This window comes from Vulpes lagopus, chromosome 5 (genome assembly GCF_018345385.1).
Source record: "Vulpes lagopus strain Blue_001 chromosome 5, ASM1834538v1, whole genome shotgun sequence".
NCBI lineage: Eukaryota > Metazoa > Chordata > Mammalia > Carnivora > Canidae > Vulpes > Vulpes lagopus.
The window spans coordinates 112,107,148-112,135,041 of record NC_054828.1 but is presented as its reverse complement, the minus strand read 5'-3'; the positions used below and the strand labels follow the sequence as shown (position 1 = coordinate 112,135,041).

General features: G+C 42.5%; 1 protein-coding gene across 5 annotated transcripts in view; it reads right to left on the bottom strand.

The window, feature by feature from the left end:
- Positions 1-27,894, bottom strand: part of RBKS (ribokinase) — a 93,184-nt gene that overhangs the window by 16,053 nt on the left and 49,237 nt on the right. For all 5 annotated transcript variants that reach the window (XM_041755103.1, XM_041755101.1, XM_041755104.1 and 2 more), the window contains one exon: positions 26,040-26,228. In XM_041755103.1, the coding sequence (XP_041611037.1) occupies positions 26,040-26,228 (189 nt within the window). The remainder of the gene's footprint in view (positions 1-26,039; positions 26,229-27,894) is intronic.

Sequence of the window (27,894 nt, the reverse complement as noted above, 5' to 3'; positions counted from 1 at the left end):
CACTGTGTTTCCCCTGATCCCATGAGTCTGGGTAGGTGCCCTCCTGCATGCTCCTGCCCTCCTCCTTGGTCTTCATCCCCTCAGACTAGCTCGGCACCAGGCTCACCACTGAAACACGTGCTGACTGAATCAAGGACTGTCAGGAGAATGGGTGCTGAGTGATCAGTTGAGGAGCACACACTGTCCCAAGAGTGCCCTGTAGCAGGAACGACAATGAGACAGACTTGTGAAAGTCCTAGTTTGCCAAATTCTAGGTGATAGAAAACTGGATGAGTTAGAAGGCATGATGGGTATTAAGTGTGTTTGGGATAAAAACCATGTGATGAAAATCCCCAAGGTAAGAACTTGTCAGGTGGCTACAACAGATCCCAGACAATCTTGCAAGAATGATGTCATCACGAGGCTTCATTTCTTAGGAATCTGTACCCACACCGGATGACTCATCACCCAAACTGCTGACGGACCCTAACACTCAAAACCCTCACATTCTTCCTCGATGTCTTAACACATTCCATCTGATGAGTAGATACCACTTTCCTTTCTTTTCAAAACCTCTCCCTACACAAAGCTATTCAAAGCTCACACTGTGGACCCGAATTCCTAAGCCAGGCTTGTGGTTTTAGAGGCCAGGGAAAAGGCAGATGGATGAAACATGACTAAATCCCAAATCAATGCACTGTTTCTTCACAAGAAAGAATATTGCAAGGGGTTCAGGAAACAGAGATAGAGAACAGTGTCAACCTGCCAGGACTCCTGCCCCCTTCCACCCACGCAGGCAGGGCTGCACCAACCGTTGAGACGGCTCGCCCTCAGGCTAGCTAGGTGGCAAGTCCTGCTTTGCTCTGGCTTCCACGTCCTGAGAATGGGCTCCTGCCTTGCTCCCATCTGCAGGAGGTTGAAGCATGAACATCTGGCGGGCCTGGGGAAGTAGAAGTCATTCTTATCCTTAAAGTGCTAATCGTGGACTGGCGGGAGATATCATGTCATGACCCTCGAGGAAGCGGCACAGAGGGAACAAACAAACCTGCATTTTTATTAGCCATGTGTCATCTTTTAAGAATGGTAAATTCATTATTTTTATACCTACAGTGAAGCCCCCCTGGACACAGCTGGGAAAATGTTTACACATTTTCTCAGCTGGAACAATGCAGTAAATGGTTTGGAATCAGATGAACCTGAATTTATGTCCTGATTTCACCACTCCGGCAAGTTACTCAATCTCTACATGACTATCTGTAGAATGGGAACCTACCTCATCGGGCTATTGTAAATCTTGAATTAGATAATGCGTATGAAAGGCCTAGCACAGTGCCTGGAGCAGAGCAGGTGCTCAACAAAAGTGGGATGGACTAGATGGCATCATCTCAGCAGCCCCTTCATTTGTTAACGTTTTTGGAAATGAAAGCCCATGACCTAGGTCAGAAGGGGCCAGACAAGGGTTCTAAGGAACAAGGAGAGTCATGATCCTACGGCATGGCCCTATGGGTTCTAGGAGGACGAGTTTATGCCATGACTAGCTTTATGTTGCAGGAATGCTCTCACAGCCTGGAAGAGACAGAAGCCAGTGTCCGGTAGCTCTTAATTACAAGGGAGGCCAGGCTCCAGAGAGTTCTAATAGTGGTTGCCTGTATGTGTCAGGGTCTGGGATATCCAACCCTCTGTGGGGGAAGAGAGATACTTTAGGAGACTTATAGAGAGGCTGTGAGGAGGAGATTAAAGAAATGTCAAGTGAAGAGTGCAAGACTGGAAACCTGGTAAATCTTATGCTTCCATTTGGGGTGAAGGAACACAGGAAGAGCAATGAGTGAGGCTTCTGGGAGAGGCCTACAGCTGGGAGGTTTGGAGGACAGCACGGGAAGAGGGTGACCCACTGTCAAGGGAAGCTGTGCCCTTCCACCAGCACTGCTGCTTTGATGAAAGATCCTGTTTTCTATCACAGCAAGCCAGTCGCCAGGCAGAGGGCTGCTGCCCAGGAGGAGGAGGTGGTGGCAGAGCCTGGAGGATGGCAGGCAGGCCGAGCAGATGGCACAGGGACAGCGTGATTTTGGAGGGCACTCCTCTAGCTGTGCTGGAATCCGAAGTCAGGGCCCATCCTGGTTAGTGATGGACACAGGGTCACCCGATCCATCTTCTCCTTGTGAATGATCACAACACTCACTCAGAGTGTGAGCAGAGAGAGAGAGAGAGGCCCTGCCTAGACCGTTCATTCCATCCAGGGCATGGACTCTCAACTGGGGCGGTACATCTCAGACAGGGGTGAAAATTCATGCTTGCATGGTGGGGAGAGGGTTGTGGTGAAAAAGTTTTCTAAATATTACAGTGGTCTGTGGCTCTCTAAAGGCACAGTACATAAATGTATCTATCTAGAAAGAGAGAGCATCTGTGGTACCAAAATTTCATAGGGGAAGATGATAAAGAGGAAAAAAAATACTAAAAGGCTCCTTGAGGTGGATGGTGATTACCCAAAGATAGGGTAGGGTCTGGTGTCCCAGAGAACTGCTGGTGGCCTTGTTATAATCTGCTGGTGTACTATGAAGCCCTAAGCAGTTAACTGTCTGACTCTTGATTTCAGCTCAAGTCATGATCTCAGGGTCATGAGATCGAGCCCCGTGTCAGGCTCCATGCTTGGTGTGGAGTTGGCTTCACTTTTTCTCTCTCCCTCTGCCCCTACCTCTACTTTCTTTCTCTAAAATAAATAAGTAAATAAAACTGAAAAAGAAAAAAAAAAAAAAAGAAGAAGAAGCCCTAAACAGCAATCTCCAAGTTGCAAGACACACTGAGCAGGTGTTAGTAGCTCCTTGCTCGCTGTCTGCTGAGCCAGAAATCCCCACATCTCCCAGCTACTTCCTCTCCTGTTTGCCTCAGTCGGGTCTCCATGGCCACCAGTGAGCCCTGGGCAAGCCCCACACTGTGGTGTGAGGACTTTCCAAGGAGATTAGAACTAGTGGAGGCTGGCCTATCTTCCCAAGGTAGGAAAGTGTAAAGGTTCTCTCCTAGGCAGACAAAAGTAAGTCTGAGGAACATACCATGAAATAGGATGCTGCTTACACAAGAGCCCCATTTCATAGTTCAGTTCTGAATATCTCTATTTTCTCTTATCAGTGCATACTGACATCATAAGGATGAGATCACATCCTTTCCAACCTCAACCTTCTGGCTGTCCCAACCAGATCAGTTTAGAAGCATCAAGATGGACAGTGAGAATCCTGTTTTCTTATCACTATTGTGTAAGGGCTGCTGATTTTTATTCTAAATAAACCTGTAGGGAGCATGGACAAATCATTATGTCATAAATGCCCATGACCGTGGCTTCAACTATTAGCCAGCTTCGTTTGTTACATTTAAATTTCAATTATCAGGCTGAGATAGTCAACTTTTAAAATACAGTGTGATTAAAGAAAGACAAACATTTCCTGCCTTAATATATTTCAAGTGATCATTATTTCATCTTAATCAAGTATGAAACTGCATGCAGCAAAGTATTGATGATATTTATTCCTGTCTTTCATTTTATTTTATTTTTTAAAGATTTTATTTATTTATTTATTTATTTATTTATTTATTTATTTATTTGACACAGAGAGAGACAGAGTGCACACAACCAGGGGGAGCAGCAGGCAGAGGGAGAGGGAGAAGTGGGCTCCCTACTGAGTAAGGAGCCCAATGTGGGGCTCAATCCTAGAATCCTGGGATCATGACCTGAGCTGAAGGCAGATGCTTAACCAACTGAGCCACCTATTCCTGTCTTTTAAATAGGCACAATGTTTTCCCAGCTCTACAATTTATTAGCTATTGAATTTAAGCAACAACAACAACACTTTTTTGGGGTATCTGGGTGGCGCAGTCGGTTAAGTGTCCACCTCTTGATTTTGGCTCAGGTCATGATCTCAGGATTGTGAAATGGAGCCCCACATGGGGCTCTGCACTCAGTGCAGAGTCTGCTTGGGTCTCTCTCTCCCTTTCTTTCTGCCTCTCCCCTCCCCCACCACTCCCACAAATAAATAAATAAATCTTAAAAAAAATACTTTTTTTTTTAAAAGTCAGCTCTAGACCCAATGTGGGGCTACAACTCACAACCTATCGATCAAGAGTCACATGCTCCACCAACTGATCCAGCCAGGAACCCCTAAAACAGCTTTATTGAGATATAATTAAATAGCATATAATCTGCCCACTTTAAGTATACAATTCAGTGTTTTTAAATATATTCACAGAGTTGAACAACCATCACCACAGTCTAATATTAGAAATTTTCACCCCCACCAAACGAAACCTTGTACCCACTAACAATCATACCTCCTTCCTCCCTGATCCCCCCATACCTAGGAGTTACTACCCGACTTTCTGTCTCAGTTGATTTGTCAAGTAGGCACATTTTTGAACAAAATCATTTCATATTCTAACTCCATAATTAACCAATAGTTTATTATTACATAATCAGCCAATAATTTAATCACATTTAACCAATTCAATTCATACCTAGTCTCTTGATTTTAGCTGGCACTTTGTGTGAAATGTGAAGTTGATGTTGGCCTAGTGGGAACTGCTCTGGGTTACTAAAACTGCATTCCTAATAAGCACTAAGGCAATAGATTTAATTTCCTGCCCAGGTATGTTCACTGAAGTGTCAGTAAAGTTTTTAGGTGAAATCATAAATGCATCAGGAACTTGCTATTAAATAATTCCTATGGTGAAGGTGTTTGGAAAGGCTAATCTCTAAGGTACAATCCACCTACATTCTCTCCAGCACAGATATGTTGACTGGTCTGGTTTTGAACTCTTGGCTTATATAGATTTGGTTTGCCTGAGGGGTTTTCTTTTTGGTCCTCTCTGCAACAATTACTGTGTGGCAGTGGACACTTAGCATCATCCTTCTTCAAGGTCACAACTCCTTGCATAGCGCTGAAATGGGTGGTTTCAGGAAAGACCCTTCCACTGCTAACAGGAGACAAATTCTGGTCATGAGAGCTTCCATGCCCACATTCACAGTCTGTCCTTACCAATCATCGTAGAGCTTTCCATGAAAAACAGCATGTCTGAAAATGGATATATTTTCTAGACCTTGTAGCCATTTATCAGGCAGTAGTATCCCTCTCTTAGCATCAGATAAACTATTAGGCTAAAATGGCAGAATCAGAGGCACATCCACAAAGATGATGAAGTGGTCATTATATAGATAAAAAGGTGGATCTGGCCAAGGGAATTATAACTTTTTCCAAGTCTTCACCCTGGTATAATGCTTAGATCACCAGAATCCTGTCTGCAGAATAACAATGACTTTCATTTTTTCACAGTACCAAGAGCATACCAACATGCTTTATGGAGTGTGTTTGCAGATGTGATTCACTTTGAATCTCATTACAATCCTGTGACGTAGGTCGGATGCGTCTTTCATTTTCCAGATGAGAAACCAAGTGTGAGAACTTGCTTAAGGTCAAATGGCGAAGTGGCGGGAGTGGATGCCTCAGCTGAGGTAGATTTCTGCAGAAGCAGTCCTCTGGAGAGGCCAGACATGTACTCCAACTTCGCTCAAAAAGATTTAGAAATTTTTCTTTGGAATACTTTCCAAGTCAAGTAATACATCTTTGAATATCCTCAATGGAGGCAATATTTCTTTTTTTTTTTTTGGAGGCAATATTCCATCTTCAGTGGTTCCCAAACTACAGTGAGCATCAGACTTACTTGGAGGGCTTGGTAAAACACACATTGCTGGGCTCACTCCCATGTTTCTGATCCATTAAATCTGGGGTAGAGCCCAGATGATATTCCTAGGTGATGCTGATGCAGCTAGTCCAGCACCGCATTTAAAGAACCACCACCCTAAGGAATTTATTTCTGGAAAGAGTGAATCATTTAAAACCAAGTCTAGTAATTAGTGGGAGATCAAGCTAGGGAATTCCACCACTGGCCAAGACAGTAGGCAACTACCAAGACTACCCACCAGTTCTGAGGGAAATTTGAATAAAGAGCTCCAAGAAGGTTCTAAATAATGGCAGTCTGGTTGGACTAAATGTGAAGCTTCCCAATATCACTACTTTAAAGGGGATTTCAGTCTTTTGGATGTGTGCTAAAGAAGTTTTCTCTTGCACCGTATTACATATGTGAGATGTGTGTTATCAACTCTTTCTTTTCCCAGCTTTAAGAAAAGAAAAGAGACCATGGAGGTGACACCCACATTAAGGAGAATCAGTATCAGGGAAGAATTAATAGCTATTTACAGCAGATGACTAGTCAGACTGGTGTCTCAGGGGTCCTTTCTAGGCTGCAAGCATGATTGGCGTGGAAGATGTGGAGGGAAACATGGACTCTTTCTACCCTGACTGCTCTGTTGAGATTAGAATGGAAAGGTAAAAAGATCTAATTTTGGATGCCAAAGACAAACATGCAATGTTTTATGGGAAAAAGAAAATTCCAGCAGGCAAGAAAAATGAACTGTATTAGGTACTTAGGCTGGGAGTCAATCCTTCGTTGTGTCACAGAAGGGGAAAAAAAAGAGGCGGAGGACTGCCTGAATATTCGTTCTAATTTTATTTTCAATTCTACATTACATTAAACTCTCCTTGTACTCCTCGTTAATTTACAGCAACTGCTGACACAAATTGGTGTGCCTTCTCTTCTTTGACATCAGTATTTCTCTTGAATTATGCATTTCTATCTGGAATGGGGTTTGGGGGCTAAACCCGTCTTTATTTTATGGGTAAAAATAGAGAGGGATCAATTGGGGGTTGAGTGCAAAACCAAAGTAAGGTGGGGCCAATATATGTTCAAGGTAGCATCTCACTGCCCCCAAATGACTATAAATGCTGTTAAAAAATAACATCAGTCTTTCACTTTTTAGCATATTGGTTAAAATTCAACTACTAGGGGCACCTAGGTGGCTCAGTCAGTTAAGTGTCTGCCTTAGGCTCAGGTCATGATCCCAGGGTCTTGGGATTGAGTCCCATATCAGGCTCCCTGTTCAGCAGGGAGTGTGCTTCTCCTTCTTCCTCTGCCTCTTCCCCGGCTTATGTGCGCCTCTCGCTTGCTCTCTCTCTCTCTGTCTCAAATACATACATATATACCTAAAACTTAAAAAAAAAAAATCCTACTACTAGAGAATAAGAAAAATTCTATCAACCTCCATCTCAGAACTTCCAGATTCTACATTAATTGGTACCTTACACGTATTTGGTAACCATTTGTAAGAGTACAGATGATCATAATAATTGTATCAATTCTATTTGATCTATGGTGTACATTGGTTGTACACTCAGAGATTAGCACCATGGGCTGACTTGGCTCCATTTCTGGTGATATATGGCTCCTGGTCCAAGTCAATCAGTGGTTCATTTTGACAGAGGTCATTTGCTGGCTCCATTTAGGGCCTTATTCAGTGTCCACTTAGTTTCTGGTTTTTGAGGTTTCTGGGCTGGCCAATCAATCGGTAATGAAATGGGGAATCAAAAAATATATATTTATTTATTTGAGAGAAAGAGAGAGAGAGAAGGGAGGAGGAACAGAGGGAGAGAGAAGCGAGCGGGAAGGAGTCTCAAGCAGATTCAACACTGAGCACAGACCAATGTAGGGCTCAGTCTCACAATCCTGAGATCATGATGACCTGAGCCTAAACCAAGAGTTACACACTTAATCAGCTGGGCCACCCAGGTACCCCAAAATGGGGCATTTTGATAAAGCTATTTTGAGGTAGCACTTGCATCAAAATGACCATATGAAAATGCAGATATACTGTGTCATATTACCATGTAACATACAGAACAAACATCCCTGTTCCCATATCCTTTTTTGCACCTCATGCCTCTCTCAGCCCATGCCTGACCTCTGCCCTAAAAACAATCCTCAGCCATCTCACAAAACCTTTCATCTTTAATCCTCACCCATCACACACTCCACCCCAGCAGTGGGATTTAGGGATGAGGTGAAAGTCTTTGCTTTGTACATTGCTTGGTAGTTTATTTAATTTAATTTAATTTAATTTAATTTAATTTAATTTAATTTATTCATGAGAGAAAGAGAAGGAAAGAGACAGAGACACAGGAGGAGAGAGAAGCAGGCTCCATGCTGGGAGCCCAACGTGGGACTCGATCCTAGGACTCCAGGATCACTGTCTGGGCCAAAGGCAGGTGCTAAGCCATTGAGCCACCTAGGGATCCCCTTGATAGTTTAGAAGAGAGGAGAATTTTATGTTTCATTTATTGTAGTTTAATGTGAAAAATGTTCTTGAATCAGTATGGCCACATGAAAGCAGCTTGATCATAATATTGTTTGGCTAAAACATGCCAGCAGCCCCGGCATGATGTCCCTTCCTCTCTAGAACAGCGACCAATGGTCGGCCAGCTTCAAGAACAGGTGAGGGTCTACTGTCAACCTGGGAGGGGTTGGCCATGAGGCCGGGGCCTGGTGGCTGCCCTAGCCTCTCTTCAATCTTAGGGGCAGAGCCGGCATGTGTTCAGCAGGTGCTGCTCTGAATCACAGCCCTTGAGGCTCTTCTGTCTGGCTGTCCACAGAGAATGGCCGGTGGAGACTTGAAACTGGTTAAAAAACCCCATTCTGGCCAAAACGTCTGTGGTGGATTAATTTATTCTATCATTAAAGAACTCCATTATTGGAATGGAATTAATGAAAGAGAAGCAGAACCCCGAGTGTGAGCTAAAACTGGAATAAAGAAGGTCCATTCTTTAGGCAACATTAATGGAAGCTTTGTATATAAATAACTTTATATATTGGTGAGTAAGTGGCACTTACAACTAAAATGTCTGTGAGTGATTCACCAGGTTCTAAAGGCTGGCCCTGCCTTCTGTGGCCAGTCATCTTTTTTCTTTGTGACTCCACTATTCTAGACAGAAAACAGTTAACCCAATATGATTTAGTATCTCACAAAAGATTCTGCTGAAACATTTTCTGCCAAATGTTCGTCTTCTAACAGCTGCTTTTTTATTTCAGTGAGAGGTACTTGAAATAAAATCATTGTTCTCTGTGCAAATTGCGTGCTACATAATATAGAGCTACCCGATTATTAAACAGTAAAGACATGTGATAATATTAGCACCAGCCACAGGTTCCACTTCTGCTGATGCACAAAATTTTGAGTAATTAGTCATTGCACAATATTGTATTTATATCCTTTTTTTGCTTGAGCTGTTAGGCCACAAAATCGGTAGGCAGTTGCTGTTATAAAAGGGTTCTCTGGGTTATTTATAATGTTTCTGGTTCCTTACAGTTGCTGGTTCACTCTTGGGTCTTGAGCTAGTTGTACATTGTGGAAATGAAGGTTGGGGATGCCTGGGTGGCTCAGTGGTTGAGCGTCTACCTTAGGCTCAGGGCATGATCCTGGGGTCCTGGGATCCAGTCCTGCATAGGGCTCCCCATGGGGAGCCTGCTTTTCCCTCTGCCTATGTCTCTGCCTCTCTCTCTCTCTGTCTCTCATGAGTAAATACATAAAATATTTAAAAAAGAAAAGAAATGAAGGATGGAACTGAACAATTGTTCTGGGAATCTCCCTGCTGAAGGATGAGGTGGATGATTCACAACAAACTGTACACCTAGGCTGGAATAGCTGGTGTTTTGTCTACACAACCCAAATTCATCACATGCTGGCTGATTTGTCACTTCATCAGAGGGAGAACATGTAGTTACATGAAGGCTGTGTTTGTATCTAGAGAAATGTCTCAGGCACAGGTGGTAAGGGAGATAGCTCAACCAGAATTGTGTTGCAAAAGAGTTTCCTTCACTGTTTCCTTCCTGTTTACTTTAAATGAAGGATAAATTTCTGCTCTAAATGCTTCTCTGTTGCACAGATCAGTGATTCCACAGAATGGGGCTGGCAGGCAGCCAGACATGCCCAATGGAAGGGCATGCAGGGATCACCTGAGCATTTCATTTTATTTTCCGTAAACTACACAGCCATCTTCTGGTGCCATCTGCAGAGAATCACCAATGATATGGACTGTTTCTAATAGGAGTAGGTCTTAGTCCTTAGGTGAGTCAAGGCTCAAAAGATGTTGACAACCACTGACACTGGTAGAATGACCTACTGGTTTTGACCATTAAATAACCATCTTACTTGGTCCCCCCAACCTTTTATTTTAAGAGAAACAAACTACCATTATGTTCTCTGATTCTTAAGAGTTCTTAATCTCACTTTTCAACATCCCCTTGTCACCTCCCTAGTCCAGGCTGCCATAATCTGTTACTAGATAGATCAGTGCAACAGTCTTTGGGTGGTTCTTCCTGCCTCCAGTATTATAATATCCAATTTATTCTTTTTTTTTTTTTTAAGTAGGCTCCATGCTCAGTGTGGAGCCCAATGAGGAGCTTGAACTCATAACCCTGAGATCAAGACCTGAGCTGAGAACAAGAGTTGGGTTAACTGACTGAGCCATCCAGGTACCCCTCCAATGTATTCTTTATAAGCAGCCATGTTAATATTTTAATAGAGTAGAAATCTGATAAAATCCATCCCTGCTTAAACTCTTCAATGGCTCCCTGTTGCCCTCAGGAGAACATGTAAATTTGCAGTTGTGGCAAATGAAGCACTTCACAGCCTGTCCCTGTTACAGCTGCACCTCATCCTTTTCCATTCTCCCTTGTACTATAAGCTCTTTTCACAAAGAACTACTTGAAAAGGCACAAACATTGACAACTCTTAGCTCTGGACCTTTCATGAGCTGCCGCCTCTGCCTGGATTACCCTTCCCCAAGCTGACTTATCCTTTAGCTCACCTTCCCTTGCCCTCTCATAGCAGGGTCACAGGCTCCTTAGGTGAGGTGGGCTCCTCGGCTGCACTCCCATAACACTGTACGAGCATCTCCATCACGGCACTTCTCATTCTGACTGTGGGCTACAGACTCTTCCAGACTCAAGTTGTGTCCAGAGACTGTCTAATTACACCAGTGTCCCTATGATACCAGTGCACACCTGCTATTTACAATGAAGAAAATGAAAATATAGTGTGCTAAGTAAATGTGTGCACAGTGGGGCACTTCTCACCTTGTTTTGCTATAAATTCCCACAGTGGTCTTTCTATTTCTTAAAAGACTGTGACTTTCTGTGTTTAAAGGACTGTGTTGGCAGCCCCGGTGGCGCAGTGTTTTAGTGCTGCCTGCAGCCCAGGGTGTGATCCTGGAGACCCGGGATCAAGTCCCAGGTCGGGCTCCCTGCATAGAGCCTGCTTCTCCCTCTGCCTGTGTGTCTGCCTCTCTCTCTTTCTCTCTATGAATAAATAGATAAATAAATCTTAAAAAAAATAAATAAAGGACTGTGTTTTCAGTTCTCAAGGTCACTTTTGTTTCATTGACCCTGGAACAAGAATAGGTGACAGGCAGCCTCAGGATCCCAAGCTTCTCTTTCTCTAGCAGTTTTTTTTAAAAGATTTTATTTATTTATGAAAGAGAGAGAGAGAGAGAGAGAGAGATGAGAGCATGCAGAAGGAGAGGCAGAGAGAGAGGGAGAAGGAGAGAGAGAATCCCAAGCAGATTCCCTGCTGAGCATAGAGCCTGACGTGGAGCTGGATCTCACAATCGTGAGATCATGACGTGAGCTGAAACTAAGAGTTGGATGCTCAACCAACTGAGCCACCTAGGTGCCTCTCTCCCTAGCAGTTTTAAAAGATGTGAAGAATAGAAAAGAAATGGTCTAATATATATCTTCTAGGGGTTCTAGAAGGAGAAGATTGAAGAAGAAGGAGAGGCCATGATAAAAGAGAGAATGCTTAAGAATTGTTCATAACTGAAGAGAAACACAAATACTGAGATTCAAGAAAAACAGAGTCACGAGCAGTATTAATGAATACATTCAGGGAACCCTTGGTGGCACAGCGGTTTAGCGCCTGCCTTTGGCCCAGGGCGCGATCCTGGAGACCCGGGATCGAATCCCACGTCGGGCTCCCGGTGCATGGAGCCTGCTTCTCCCTCTGCCTGTGTCTCTGCCTCTCTCTCTCTCTCTCTGTGTGACTATCATAAATAAATAAAAATTTAAAAAAATATTTCTTAAAAAAAAAAACAAAAAACAAATGAATACATTCAGATCTAGGCTCATTGTAGTAAAGCTGCAGAATGACAAAGATCAAGACAAATTCTTACAAAATCCTACCATTCTTCTGTTCAAATGTGCATCTAAAAGCTAGGTTCTGACAGGCTGTGTCTTCATAGCACTAAGGATCCTAAGCCAAGAGGTCACATTGTGTTCATGACATTTTATTTCTTAAAAACTACTTGAAGGAAACATAGCAAAATATTAAGAAATAAAGCTGGGTGGTGGATCCATGAGCGGTCATGATCTTGTTCTCGGTATACTTGAAATATTTCACAGGGCACCTGGGTGGCTCAGCTGGTTAAGCGTCTACCTTCAGCTCAGGTCATGATGCTAGGGTTCATGGGATTGAGCCCCACATCTGGCTCTGCTCAGCCGGGAGCCTGCTTCTTCTCCCTCTGCCTGCTGCTCCCCTTGCTTGTGTTCTCTCTCTCTCTCTCTCTGTCAAATAAATAAAATCTTAAAAAAAAAGAGAAATATTTCACAATTTATAAAGAAGGAAGGAAGGCAGATGGCAGGCAATCTGATTGGCCTTGGGAAGACTGTGGGGAGTAGTCAATGTAAGTATTTGATGCAAATTATATTTCATGTACCTACACAATTAGATTCCCACATGCTAAAATTAAAGGATCAGACTAAGTAGAGAAAGATTTTCTAAAAATTTTAAAAGATTTTATTTATTTATTTGAGAGAGAGCATGCCCAACCACGTGTGGGGAGAGGGGCAGAGGGGGAGGGAGGATCCTGAAGCAGACTCCCTGTTCAGTGTGGAGCTCAGCTTGGGGCTCGATTCCAGGATCCTGAGATCATGACCTGAGTCGAAGGCAGACACTTAACCGACTAAGCCACCTAAGTGCCCCAGAAGATGGTTTTCTTAACTGGGAAAAGGACAGTCACGTGAAGTCACTTAGCAAATGTACCTGTGATTTTTCTTTTCCTAGTTTTCATTTGTTTTGACCAAAGGAAGGAAAGGATATAAAATTTTGTTTTTAGAGACACTTTTAGGATGCAGTGGCCATGGCCCCAACTCACTGGGCTCTACAGCTTGGCTCCAGAAGGGTTTTCACCTGATAATTTTGGGTCTACCCAAGAAATATGTTCACACATTGGAAACCACCGAAAAGGACTATAGTCTATAGTCCTGGCAGTTTTGCTCCAGAGAACATGAGTGTAGCATCTTAGGATGTAGGCAAGGAGGAGACATGTGATCACACCGCTATCAAGGAGCCGGAAGAGGTGGAGGGTAGAGGTAGGAAGCTACATGTCTTCACTGTGAATGGATAAGGAAGCTCCTACAACCTTAAACTGTCCCTTCTTACTAAGACAGGGACTATTTCTTGTCCTTTCAAATAGGTTGCATCAAGGCCCACAGAACACTCTAAATCTAGATCTAGACTTTGCTTTGATTTTTGCGGAGGTTTTAACAGTTGTTGTTGTCTTTTTTTCCTACATCTTACCTCCACCTCCATGCCCCTCTTCTCCACTACGATGGCTCTTTATAACCTCTGGGTGGATCTGAGTTCTGAAGCAGGGCCAGGGATCCCAGCTGCCGGTTCAGGAGCCCCTAAGATGTCCGGCACTAGGCACATGTACATGTGTGTCTGGCCATGGGACGGTACTTTAGGAAAAGGGAAAACACAGCCTTGTATTTGGCCTTGGTCCAATTCCTCAAAGTGAAGATGACATTTCTGGTAAGCAGTTACAATTAGATTTTTAGAGCCCTGGGTTTTCAACTGATCACATGTAGGATTAAGAAAGATAATGTAAAATATTTAATTCTGCTTGATTAGCCAGCAAATGAGGTGATCTGCTGATACGGAAGTAATGGAATAGAGCTAATACGGACCTCCGGGCATGACAAATGTCCTGTGCCTTGTCGATCCGTCTCTTTAGCAGTTACCTTGTCCTATGTCCTTTCTTTATATTCAGTTACCTTCTTTTTGTCCTCTTCATCTTTTCTGGCAGCCAGAGTTCACTCAGATCATGTCCATTTACTGATATCATTCCTAAGGTTAAGATGATTATTTCAGAACCTCACCTGGGTTTTCTGTACTCTGTGATGCCTATTTTGATATGCCATTTACCCTCTGTAACTTAATTGTTTTGGTCTGGCCTATCACTGCAGGTGAAACAATTTATGTTTAAAAATGGGAAACTGGGTATTTTGTTTTCATAACGTTAAAAAAAAAGCACTTGTATCTGAGATTTTTTTCTTTCCCTTGGCATATTCAAAGTAGAATTTAAGGACTATAAGGAATCCTGGAGATCCTCTAGTCCCCTGAGAACAGTGGGGCTCAGCGTGGCTAAGTGATACACACACTAGTTACTTTTCCAGAAGGAACTAGAACTCTTTCATTACTTCAGGAGGGCTTGTTATTATATGCCAAACATATACTAAGCACTGAGATTGCCCAAAAAGGAACTCTCTGAGCTGGACCTTTAGGATGGATAGGAGTCTGCTAGGCAGGGAAGGAGGAATGTTTTTGTCTTTCCTTAAACTAGAGAGCTAGTTTAGGAATGTTAAAAAAAGAGAAATTATAGGGGTCCCTGGGTGGCATCAGTTAAGCATCAGTTAAGCATCTGCTTAACTGATCAGGGTCATGGGATCGAGCCCCAGATTGGGCTCCCTGCTCCTTGGGAAATCTGCTTCTTCCTTTCCCTCTGCCTGCAGCTCCCTGTGCTGTGCGTGCTCTCTCTCTCTCTCTCTCTCTGTCAAATAAATAAATGAAATAAAAAAAAAAAAGAGAGGGGAATTATATTTTCCCTAGTTTCTCCACTTAGCAATTCAGGCCCCTATTTACAGAAGTTTCATGGAAAGATGATCTAGTGATTTTCTCCAGGAGTGGTGCACCTCTCCTTCACGTTTGATGACTCAGTGACAAGAATGAATGGAAGTGATCTGTGCCTGAAACTTTGAAGTCCAGACTGGAATGATCCTGCCACCCTACTATCCGTGCAGTCCAGCTCCTTGTTCTGTACAGGAGGATGCTGGAAGGGAATGGCAGTGGGAACTGGGTTTCCTTCCAGTAATGTACAGAGCCAAGGTCATGCCCACTTTATGTACTGGAAGGTGGTGCAAGCTCTGTGCAGGCTTCCTGGTACCCCTACATGATCCAGGTACAGTGAACAGACATGTAGGGACCTACTAATGAGCACCTAAGAAGTACTGGGTGCTTACATGTGCCAGGCACTGTTCTGTTCCTACATGGGTGCCTGTTCTTAAGTGAGGCTGCAGTGTACAGCACAAGCAGGCAGTGCCTTTGCAAGATCTGGCAGTTTCTGAAAACCTAGAGAAATGGAGTGATTACAGAAGCCTGTATCATGACAAGTGACAAGGAAAGTCAGTGCCGAAATGCAATAAAGAAGGGACTGCAGGTAGGCAGACTGCCACAACATCAAGAGGCAGAGTGGTGTGGCAGGGAGTACTTGGATATAGGCGTTAGACAGAGCTGCAATCAATCCCTGGCGCTGCCAACCTGCCTGCTGTGTGACTGGGCAGGTGGTTTGCCTTTGGGAGCATTATTTTCCTCCTGTCTAGGGTGGGCATTATCCTCACCTTGCAGGGTTGTTCTACACATAGGGAGTCCAGCACAAAGCCCAGCACAACATGATGCCCGGCTTTTCCACATTAGCCTCATGTTCCCAAGAAGCTATAAGAATCATAGAATGTCAGAGGTTGAAGATACCTGAGAGATGACCCACTCCAGAAACGTCATGTTTGGATGCACAACCTGAGCCCAAGCATAATGAGTCCTTTGCCCAAAGAAGCCTGCTAGTTAATGGCTAAATCAGGGTTTGACCTTAGGACATCAACTGGCCTTACCTACTGGGACCCATGATTACAGTGAAGCCAGAAGCAATACTCTCAAGACATTCACCAAAAAGGTGACTTAGGCTGATCCTGTTATTTCACTTAGGATTATTGTCTCCTCACAAAACAGCAGTATTTGCTTTTCAGTGTTTGCTTTTCAGTATTTGCTTTAAGTCACTTCTCAAGTACGCTCATTTGCTTTCCTATGTGTATTTGGGCCACCATATAAAAACCACTAGCTGGGTGGCTTATACAACAGAAATTTATTTCTTATAGTTCTGGAGGCTGGAAGTCCAAGATCAAGATGCTCACAAGGCAGGCTTCATTCTAAGGCCTTTTTCCTGGCTTGCAGGAGGCCACCATCTTGCTGTATGCTCTGACCTCTTTGAGCCTACAGAGTGAGCTCTCTGGTGTCTCTTCCTGTAAGAACAGTAGTCCTATGGCTAGATCCTTATGACCTCATTTAACCTTAATTACCTCCTTACTTCAACATACAAAGTTTGGAGGGGACACACTTCAGGCCAAAGGATTGTGTTACGTATGTCCCTCCATCCCTCATGAGCCATTCCATTCAGGTCTGTTTCAAATGGGAAGTACATGGATGATGAAGTATGTGAACTATTAAGTACCCAAACATGAGGTACCACCTATGGCCTGGCTCTTTTTTTTTTTTTTTTAGATAGTGAGAGACAGAGAGCACAAGCATGGAGAGGAGCAGAGGAAGAGGGAGAAGCAGATTCTTTGCTGAGTAGGGAGCCCAGGCAGGGCTTGATCCCAGGGCCCTGAGATTATGACCTGAGCTGAAGGCAGACGCTCACCTGACTGAGCCACCCAGGCACTCCATGGCCTGGCCCTTTTTACAATTCTTTCAGGTCATAAACTAATAGAGACTGAGAAATGGGACAAAAGCAAAGTCTGGAATGTTCAATATATTATTAATTGTGGGAATGAGGGTTGAAGAGATTAAGATATGTAAACTGACCTATTCAGAAAGAAAACTTGACCATGAGTAAAGCTTCTCTGAAGATCTGCCATGCATATGAGTGATGAACAGAAACAGTGCAGCCTTGACATTTATTCTGTTATTTCTAAGGAAAACTGTATAAAATAATATATTCTTGAGGGAAATTGTTTCTTTAGGAAGATAAAGGGAAAAAAATCCTGTCAAAAGTGTGTAGTGAAATATCTAGACCTAAAGAGGCCTGGATCTAAAGGCAATGCAGATCTATTTCTTTGGTATCAGGTGTCCATTCATTCAGAAGTTGTCTTAAGTCAAAGGGCTACTCATCCTACTTATATAGAGATTTTGGAATGCTTGAGAGATTCTTTATGAAACCAAGAGTGCACTTGGCCAATTACTGGCTCCTTTGTGAAGATACTGCTCAGCATACTCTTTGAGAAATATCACCTCTCTTGTTAGATGTGGCTCCAAATAGTTTTTTGCTCTGTCCCAAATCATATATCCTCCCAATTTCAAAGTAATACATGAAATAATAAATGAAATACTAAAGCAATTCAGAAGAATATGGAGTAGAATGTATAAGCCCTCCTTTATGACACCTGCCTCCTATCCCCTTCCCATGAGCAATGATCATAATGGTTTGGTGGTTTTTTTCCCCCAGATTTTTAAAATGTGCTTTTACTTATGGATAGCTAGAGTTATTTTTTTTTTTAAATAAATAGCACCATTACTATTATAATTTGAATTTCTTGGGCAGCCCGGGTGGCTCAGCGGTTTAGCACCACCTTCGGTCCAGGGCCTGACCCTGGAGACCCGGGATTGAGTCCCATGTCGGGCTTCCTGCATGGAGCCTGCTTCTCCCTCTGCCTGTGTATCTTCCTCTCTCTCTCTCTGTGTCTCTCATGAGTAAATAAATAAAATCTTAAAAAAAAAAAAAAAAAGACTAATTTCTTCTACTGATGATTACGTAGATATGTCTGATCAATTTTTTATTATTACAAACAAAGCTGGAATAAATATTCTTTTAGAAATATTTGTATATATGGAAGAAGGGTTGGGGGATGGGGTAACTGGGTGATGGGCACTAAGGAGGGCACTTGATGGGATGAGCACTGGGTGTTATACTATATGTTGGCAAACTGAATTTAAATAAAATATTTAAAAAAAACAAAAAGATAATCAATCTTCAGAAAAAATATTTGTATATATGAACATTTCTGTAGGACAGATTCTTAGAAGATTTACTGTGTCAAAGGGAAAGCTATTTAAAAAATTGGTACTGTCAAATTCCCCTCTGAAAACATGGTAAAATTTATACTCCCATCAGAATTATATGATAGCGTGTGCTTCCAGTGTATTTGACTTTGACATTATCAGTCTTTAATTTTGCTGAACTGATAAGCATTTAAAGGGGGGGAATTTGTGATTTTCATTTGTATATTCTTGATTTCTTGTAAGGTTGAACATGATCACATTTATTTTCTGATTTCTTCTTCAGTGAATTGCCCATTTACTAGAGAAATGGTTGATCTTTTTGAGTAGTAGAGGCTTCTCCTAACTATACATGTTAATCTCTGCTGGGGCAAATATTCAAATTTTCTGTTAACAGATATTCAAAAGTGTGTGAATGGGTCTGAAAAAAAATATGGAAGGATTTGTACTAAGAGGATAATGGTGGATGGGGTACCTGGCTGGCTTGAGCCAGTGGTGTATATGACTCTTGATCTTGGGTTGCAGGTTTGAGTCCCACACTGAGTGCAGAGACTACTTAAAATCTTTTAAAAGGATAACGATGGTTACATCTAAGTGGTAGACTCATGGGTATTTTATTTTCGTCTTTATCCTCTTCTACGTTGTCTGTTTTTTTCTCCTCTTGAGAACTATGTATTAATTTTATGAGTGGATAGGAAAAAAAACCCAGTAGGCGGATAAATAGGGCAAAGATGGTCTCAAGGCCATTCTAAAAGATAATTTTCCAAGATGCTTTGAGTGGTGACAGTATCAGTAGATACTTAATTTTCCTGAGGTCAAAATGTAGAGGAAATGACAGTTACTTCTTGGATCATAAATTGATATGGCAGTTAAAGTTAGCCTTATTACTTTATATTTACCTCTTCAGCACCCAAGATTCTATCACTCTTTACCCACAGTATTTTCCTCTCCCAACCCCTTTTTCAAGTCCTGGCAATCAACAGTGAGGGGAGCTCAAATGATATCTTGGCTATAATTTAAGTTCCTGGACAGAACTGTGCAAAGGCTCTTTTCAAGGACAGAGTGGAGTATGAGCTACAAAGACCCCTCAAAAAACCTACCAGTTATTAACAAATGCAAAGAACTTATGTATTCATCAGAAAGAAAAAGTGGTTTGCTGGGGAAGCACATTTTAAGGAGCGTTACAGAGACTAACATTGGCAGTGTCTGTGTAAGAAACTGAGGAGTGAAAAAAAAAAACAACTGAGGAGTGTTTAGTCCTCTTAGTGAGACCATGGCTAAGTAGGAAACACCTCAGTTTGCCCGAATTTAGACACACCTCTTAAGAGCTCTAAATTCATGGGTTCTAGTGGCATCCAGCAATAGTAGCTTGCCCTTCCACTTGCAAGGGGGAGGGAGCAGGAAGAGGATGTAGGTTGGGGGGGAAAAGTCATACCAAGATGGGAACACGGCCCTTTGAATCTGGGTTTCCAAAGGCTGACCTGTCATTCTGAATGGTGCCTCAGAGGTAGATCAATGGGAGCCAGTACTCAAGAACAGCCTGGATGGCTGAAGGCCAGATCCAAGGATATGGGGAATATGCTAAGGAGAAGTTACCTTGGAAAACTGGAGGTAACCCATCAGTCATAGCAATCACTGTACTTTCATGAGTGCTTCCATGCCAACTTTAAAAGAAACTATCCCCACATCCTATTGGGGCAATTTCTAGTTCAGGGCTGACTCTCCAAGCCCTGAGTTATCTGTTGGGGGCATCCATGCAGCTGGCTGACATTGCCTAGTGCCTCAACCAGCAGCTGCAAATACTACAGGACTCAAATATAATGGATAGAAAAAAAGGGGAATCAAAAGGAGGTAAGAGAATCCCTATGCCTCTGGCTTTTGATCACTGTCAGCTTGTGTGTATACCCTGAATTATGATGATTTATTATAAAGTGAGTGATTCTAGGGAAGATGGCTTTAGTCTATGGGTTGAGTTCTTAAAATCAGAGTAACCTAGAATGCAGATTCTAGGACTTCACCATTTACATGTAGAAAAGCAATTTCTATGTCAAGAGTTTTATGTAGCTTGTAGGCCATGGATAACCAACATTATATCACACTAGAACAATAACCCAAAATATTACCATGTTTAAATGTGACTCTTGACTACTGAGTGATTATTTAGTGCAATGAACACAAGAAGGCAAAGCTCCCCTAACCTTCAGCGTGGAGGACAGCACTGAGAACACGAGGGCCGTGGCATTTTGAGGCTGAGATACCCTCTAACATAGAGAGGTCAGAGAAGAAACACATCTGTCATGTCTCCTAACCTCAGCTGAGGACATCTGTGCTACCGCCACCATCTCACTGTCATACAATGGGAAAAATGGATATAAAAATAGGAGTGATACAGCCAACTATTAACACGGAGGTAGGGTGAATAGAGCACTGCACTAAGTGGGAAATGGCTCCTTGTAGGGCAGGCTGCCTGTCTCAAGGGGACAATGTGAACCAACTAAAGGTGTTTCCACCATCCATGCCATCCCCGATTAATTGATTGATTGGATTTTGGCCAGCTCGGTCGAAGTGGGATTGACAAAAATTGTATACGTTTGGGTTGTACAACATGATTTTTTTTTTTAAGGTGTGCATCGTTGAGGGATTAGGAGGAGGAGAAAAGTGAGGTAATAAATCTCTGGAGAGCAAGTAATGCCCTCCTGACAGAAAAGTGAAGGAGCCCATTTGTTCGGGAGAAAATGGCTCCCTGGGAGCTCTTCACCTCACCCTGTGAATTATCTGCTCTTTGTTAAGACTTATGAAGAGGCTGAACAGTTGTGTGCAGAACAGGCAAGGATTTTCATAATGACAGTGCAGGATGAGAGGACAAAGATAGCATAAAGAGGCTGAGGGAGATTCTACACCCAGAAAATAACTACTCTTGTTTCCTGTGTCACCTCCGCTCCACTGGGGGGACGCTGAGAGCCCATTGAGTAGATTCAGTGGAGCAATGAAGTGGAAAATTCATTGGAAAATTCAGTGGAAAATTCACCAATGTGCTCATTGGTGAAGTGCCTACATGGATCTTTGTATTACTGTTGTCTGACCTTTGTTTTCTAAATTGATATAATTCACATATCATAAAACTCAGCCTTTAGAAGTGTACAATTCAGTGGTTTTCAGTATATCCACAAGGTTGTGCACCTATCACCAGCATCTAACTCTAGAACACTCTCCCTACCCCAGAAGGGAATCCTGTACCCATCAGCAGTCACTCTCTCTTCCCCCTCTTCCCAGCTTCTGGCAGCTATCAATAGACTTTCTGCTCCTATAGATTTACCTTCTCTGGACATATGCTCTACATGGAAGCATATAATATGTGGCCTTTTATGTTTGTCTTCTTTTTAAAAAGATTTTATTTATTTATTTGAGAGAGAGAGAGAGAGAGAGAGAGAGCAGGAACGGAGGGGCAGAGGGAGAAGGAGAGAGGATTTCATGCAAATTCCATGCTGGGCTTGGAGCATGACACGGGGCTCGATCCCAGGACCCTGACATCATGACCTGAGCTAAAACCAAGTGTCGGATGGTTAACTGACTGCACCACCCAGGCACCCCTATGTTTGTCTTCTTTCCCTTAGTATAATACTGTCTTAGATGTTCATCTATGCTGTAGCCTGTATCAGTATTCCATTTAATGGCTGAATAATATTCTATTATATGTATGTGCCATAATTTGTTTATCCAATCATCTGTTGTTGAAAGTCAGGTTGTTTCAATTTGGGGCTGTGAGGACTAACGCTGCTATAAACCTTTGTGTATAAATTTTTGTGTGTTTCTATTTCTCCTGGGTGTATACTTAGAAGTAGAATTGCTGGGTCCTATTGTTAACTCTAAATTTAACTTTTTGAAGCACTTCCAGACTGTTTTCAAAGCATTTCCGTTTTCCTTTTCTACCAGCATTAAGGCTTCTGATTTCTTCATATCCTAGTTACACCTTGTTATCATCTGTTTTTTATTCCAGCCATTCTAGTGGGTATCAAGTGATATCCCACAATGTTTCATCATTTCAGAATAAAAATCAAATCCATCCATATATATAGTGTAAAAATACAAGGCTTAAAGAGTAAATGTCCCATCTCTCTCCAGAACCATTTCCATGAGGCAAATACTTTAAATTCCTTTAGCGATTTCTTCTGGTATTTATCTTCTCTTCCTGATAATATACTTCTAGTGCTGTTTCTTAAGATCAGTTTCTGACACTGGGACACCTGCACCCCGATGTTTATAGCAGCAATGTCCACAATAGTCAAACTGTGGAAGAAGCCTCGGTGTCCATCGAAAGATGATGGATAAAGAAGATGTGGTCTATGTATACAATGGAATATTACTCAGCCATGAGAAATGACAAATACCCACCATTTGCTTCGACGTGGATGGAACTGGAGGGTATTATGCTGAGTGAAGTAAGTCAATCGGAGAAGGACAAACATTATATGGTCTCATTCATTTGGGGAATATAAATAATAGTGAAAGGGAATAGAAGGGAAGGGAGAAGAAATGGATAGGAAATATCAGAAAGGGAGACAGAACATGAAGACTCCTAACTCTGGGAAACGAACTAGGGGTGGTGGAAGGGGAGGAGGGTGGGGGGTGGGGGTGAACGGGTGATGGGCACTGAGGGGGGCACTTGACGGGATGAGCACTGGGTGTTATTCTGTATGTTGGCAAATTGAACACCAATAAAAAATAAATTTATTATTAAAAAAAAAAAAGATCAGTTTCTGATACTCTCTCTTGACTTCCAACCCTGGAGGATAGGCATTCAGCTCTCTTCTCTTCTTCCAGGTGCACAGAGACACACACTCACTTTATCTTCCATCTTCAAAACAGGATTACAATCTCCATTTTTGGTTAAATCAATAATTGGCACTTGCACTGTTATGACTGCATATTCATAGCCGTGTGAAAGGCAATTATATTTACTTAATCATACTTTAACCCTTGGACTGCAGATGACATAGAACAAAAAATTTGCCTGTTTTTCATTGCCACAGTTTTCTGCATCTTAATTACTACTTTATCTTCAAACTTTGCAAGAAAACTAAGAATCTCTGGGCATACTCAAACACATGGATATTCCACTGTTTCTTTCTTTGTCCTTTCCTGTTTTTATTTTTGTCTCTGGGAGACATTCCTCCAGGGCTCTCCACTCCTGCTCTCACTAGGATGGCCCGGTTATGGGCTTGCTGCATCGCTGGGGCCCTGGGACTCCCCTTCATTGTCCTCGACTTCTCTCCTTGGTGGCCTTGCCTGATTCCTAAATCCCGTGTTTCCCGCTGTCTTAGTTTTATCCCTCAGTTTACAACAGCATATCTCCAGTAGCTTCTTTAGTCCTCCATTCCTGCCTTCGTTTGTGTTAAACAGATATTTTTAAGTGTACCACTATAATTCCTTTGTTTCTTTCAGGGTTTTTTTGTTTTGTTTTGTTTTAGTTCTTTTTTAGTGATCACACTGGTGATTCCAGTGAACACCTACCTTAAAACAATGTAGTTTAGATGAATACCAACTTCGTTTTGATAGCATCCAGGGTGGAAGTGAGTAGTTGTGACAGAGCGTGTATATATATATAAGGCCTGTTAAGCCTAAAATTTGACTGTCTGGCCCTTGATGGTGAACACTCGTTGATCCCAATCCGGTGCCCTCATCTTTGTGATCCCATTCTCTGCTTCCCGCCTCCAAGCATTAGTAATCATTTTTTCTCTGAGCTCTCACTGTGTTTCCCCTTTCCTGAAATCCAAACATTAACTGCACATGCTAAGAAGGCAAATAAAAGGGCATAACAATGTGTGAGAACCTCCCTGTACACATCGCTGTGTTTAAGATAGATGCTCAAGGCACAGTCCATCATGATCTATGAAATCCAGTTCTTCAACATGAAATGGCTCTGAGGATAATGACTACTGAGTCAAATCTGAGGATTTCCAAGGCTGGTTTCCTCATCACTTGGTCCCATGCCCTGGCGGTGCATTTTCACACACTTGTTCTGTGGTGAGCAGGACTTGTTTTTGTCTGACCAGCATCCACTTCCCATCCTCTGAGAAGAGTTCTTTGGTTTTTATGTGATATCCAGGGATGGGGACATGACATGAGGCACCATGTAGGCAGGTGGCTGCCAGAACCACTCTTTGGAGGGAATCTGCTTGAGCTCAAAGCCCAGCACAAGGCAGACAGAGAACAGGGAGAGAGTGAGCAAGCCCCTGGGACGTGGCTTCGCCTCTGTGCTCGGCCTTGCCATTGGACCTTCCACGCAGGTGCACCAAATCAATCCCTGTTTCTGTGGAGGCCCCTCTGATTTGTGTTTTAGTGCTTATGTACCACAGACACAGACACTGGAAGCAGAGGCTGAGTCTTTCTTGGGGAGATATGTAGGCCCAACATCTTCACGAAGACCCTTCGTTTTTTAAGTGTATTTTTTGCTCATCATATGCATTTTATTTTAAGTAAGTTTTATGCCCAATGTGGGCCTTAAACTCATGAGCCTGAAATTGAGTCACATGCTCTACTGACTGAGCTGGCCAGGCAACCCCCCTAGGACCCTTCATTTTTAGCAAAGGAGAGTAAACTCTTCTGCTCTTGTTCAGGACCTGGACTAGTTTTACTCTAATGCAGGGTCGATTTGAGAACTAAGAAGGAACCTCTCAAATTCAGGTGACTGCTTGACAGAACAGAAAAACACTAATGGTTTCTAAAATGACTCAGTATGAAGAAGATGACAACATCAAGTACAGTTTATCAAATACCCGATCACGCACACTGTGAAAGGCAATCAGGGTGTAATTTCAGGTTATAAAAGCATTCCTTGTACTAATCTGTTTTTCAAAGCATATTCGCACCCATGACTTCATCAGATTCTCTTTGGTTCCTTTCTGATACGTGACCCACATTTTCAAGTATTTTCTAAGCATAAAACCAAAGTATATTTTATAAATAATTATATACTAACTTCTTATAAATAAGAACCTTAAAATGTTTATTCTTCTTCAGCTCTAGTTTTGCATCTCTGACACTTATTTACTTTGCTAGTCAGCTCTTCTCTTTTTTTAAATTAAAAAAAAAAAAAACTTTTAAAGTAGGCTCCACACCCAATGAGGAGCCCAATGCGGGGCTTGAACTCATGATCCTGAGCTGAGATCAAGGTCAGCCACTTTAGCTGCTGAGCCACCCAGGCATGTCCCCATCTCTTCTCCATTGTAGGCCACAAGCAATTTTTATTTTCCCGGTTTTAGAGGGACCCTGAGCTTCTTTTTCTAACCTGTTTCCTTTCTACTCCATTCTGGGCTGTGACTTATCCACTTAACCTGCTTATCCTTAATGCAGCACCTTACACAAGAAGTGTCTGGAGTCCACAGGCCGAGTTTTGAACCCCTATCTCTGTTACAACCTAGCATTATGGTCCTTAGCAAGTTTCTAAATCTGTAAAATGAGGACAGTAACTTGCATCTCATAATTGTAAAGATATGAGACGTATGCAAAAGAGACATAGTAAGCATGCAGTAAATGTTAGCTGTTATTGTATGTTGACTAAAATAATGATTTCTGCCAACCCGTGCACTTGTTCTCTCCACACGAGAGGCTTGTAAGAACCAATGATTGCTATATCATCTAAAATCTAAGCCCCATGAGACAGAAATTTTGTCTTGTTCATCACTAAAGCCCCAGCACCTAACAGATGACTGGCACATAACAGGTAGTCAGTACATATTTATTAAATGAATCAGTGATTGAGTATAGGTAATACAGGTATTCTGCTATTGCTACTCCAATTTTATGGATGAAGAAACTGAGGCTCAGAGAGGTTAACTGACTTGTATAAATTCCCCCCGCTGGTTAAGGAATGATCAAGAGCTAGTCCTCCTGCCTGGTTTTTCTTCTCTTCTATTGTATCACTTCCTCAGGCCCTTATCTTATGATCTAAAAATTCAGGTGCAGAATCTTTGTTACCAAATGATGATTTTCAAGGAGGCAGAGGTAATTTTGAAATTTTAAAACCTACCGTGGTATCCACAGGCTTGACTTTCTCAGTGGGAATGTGCTTTGGGACAGGTTCTGTCTGTGACAGCATCACGCATCCTTCAGCACCTAAGGTGACGATGACCACGTGGCAGCCCCTCTCCATGAGCACCAGCGCAGCCTTCCCAGCGTCTGCAGGGCTGCCGACTGCCAGGCCAGTTAGGATCTCAGCCTGGAATACATAACAGTGAAAGGAAAAAGCAGTGAGAAAAGTGACCTGGGTCCACTTCCAGATTGGATTTGCTCTTCTAGAAAACGTCTCCCTTCTTTTGCATAACAACCAATGCCATCGGGAGCTTTGATACACACTGGCTCAAGAAAAGAAATAACCCAACAACAATGACAACAAAAATTAGCTCTCAAGGACACTCTTGGGACAACTGGGGAAATTTGAACGTGGCCCTGGATGTTAGATGACAGTATATTATTATTGATAATTTTCTTAAGTGTGAGAATGGTATTGTGGCTCCTTTCAGGAGACACACACTGAAATATTTAGGGGTCAGGTATCATGTTTTTTGCAACTTACTCTGAAACGATTCGAGAAAAACAAAAGGAAATACACACGGGGAGAGAGAAAGCAAAACGGCAAATGTTAACAACCATTTGGGCGGACAGTCTATGGCTATCTGTTGTATTGCTCTTTCAGCTTTTCTGTGTGTATGTGTGAAGATTTTCATCAAGAATTAGAGAGAACACGGGTAGCCAGGGTGGCTCAGCGGTTTAGCACCTGCCTTCAGCCGGGGACGTGATCCTGGAGACCCAGGATCGAGTTCCATGTCAGGCTCCCTACATGGAGCCTGCCTGTCTCTCTCTCTCTCTCTCTGTGTCTCTCATGAATAAATAAATTAAAAATCTTAAAAAAAAAAAAAAAAGAATTAGGGAGAACAAAGAATTCTACAAAAGAAAGGCAGAGGGGAGGGGAGGCAGGAGAAAGGGAGGGGCTGCTGCCAATGATTTTGATATAATCACGTCTGTAAATTTCACACCTAAGGCCGTAATTCTTCTAGGCCCCTCTTGGGCCATAATGCCTTTCTCTTATTACTAGTCACAGCTTCCCACGTTTGCACAACACCCATTTCTTTTGTTTGTTTTTGTTCAAGAAGATGGAAGCAGAGCAGGAGGGGCATTCCTGTGTGGCAGAGAGAGCACTGTGCTGACATCCAGATGCCCACTACTTACTGACTCTGGGACTTTCCCCAAGTCACATACAATCTGGAAAGTTAGGGGCTGGCACAGGACCACAGTTCACTCCCAGAAGGTAACAAAGGCTCTGCCTGTAGTAGGGGCCCTGCTTCCTCATCCCCTAGGCACTCCTCTAGCATCTCTGGGGACCCTCTATGGTTCTGAAATTAGTGGCTGCAAAATTACTGGACTAGATGAATTATAGGATATTTTTTGACTCAAAAAGTTTATAGCCAAATTGTCTTTTCTGTATCCTATTTCTTCCTAAGAAAGAGTCTGTTTCTTCCTGTGCCTACGCTGAAAATGCCCAGATTAACCTTTCCTATGGCCTGTACGTCACCCCCAGAGTCTGTTCCTTTGGTCTTCCCCACAGCAAAGGTTTCATTAACTTGACCATGTGTCCTTCTTGAACCATCTTTTCCACAGACCCTTTCTGTCTGCGTTGGCTATGCCTTGAGGCCACCTTCTATTTTCTTTTCATAAGTTTTTCACTGATCTTCATTACTGAGATCACTTACATCTGTTGAATTAGATGGTATATTTGCAGAAACATGGAATTCTTGTGGTTTCTAAAAACCTGTTAAAAACTATTCTTTTATGAAAAGTTCCTAAATGTAAAAAAGTAATACAAACACCCATGTACCTACCACCTG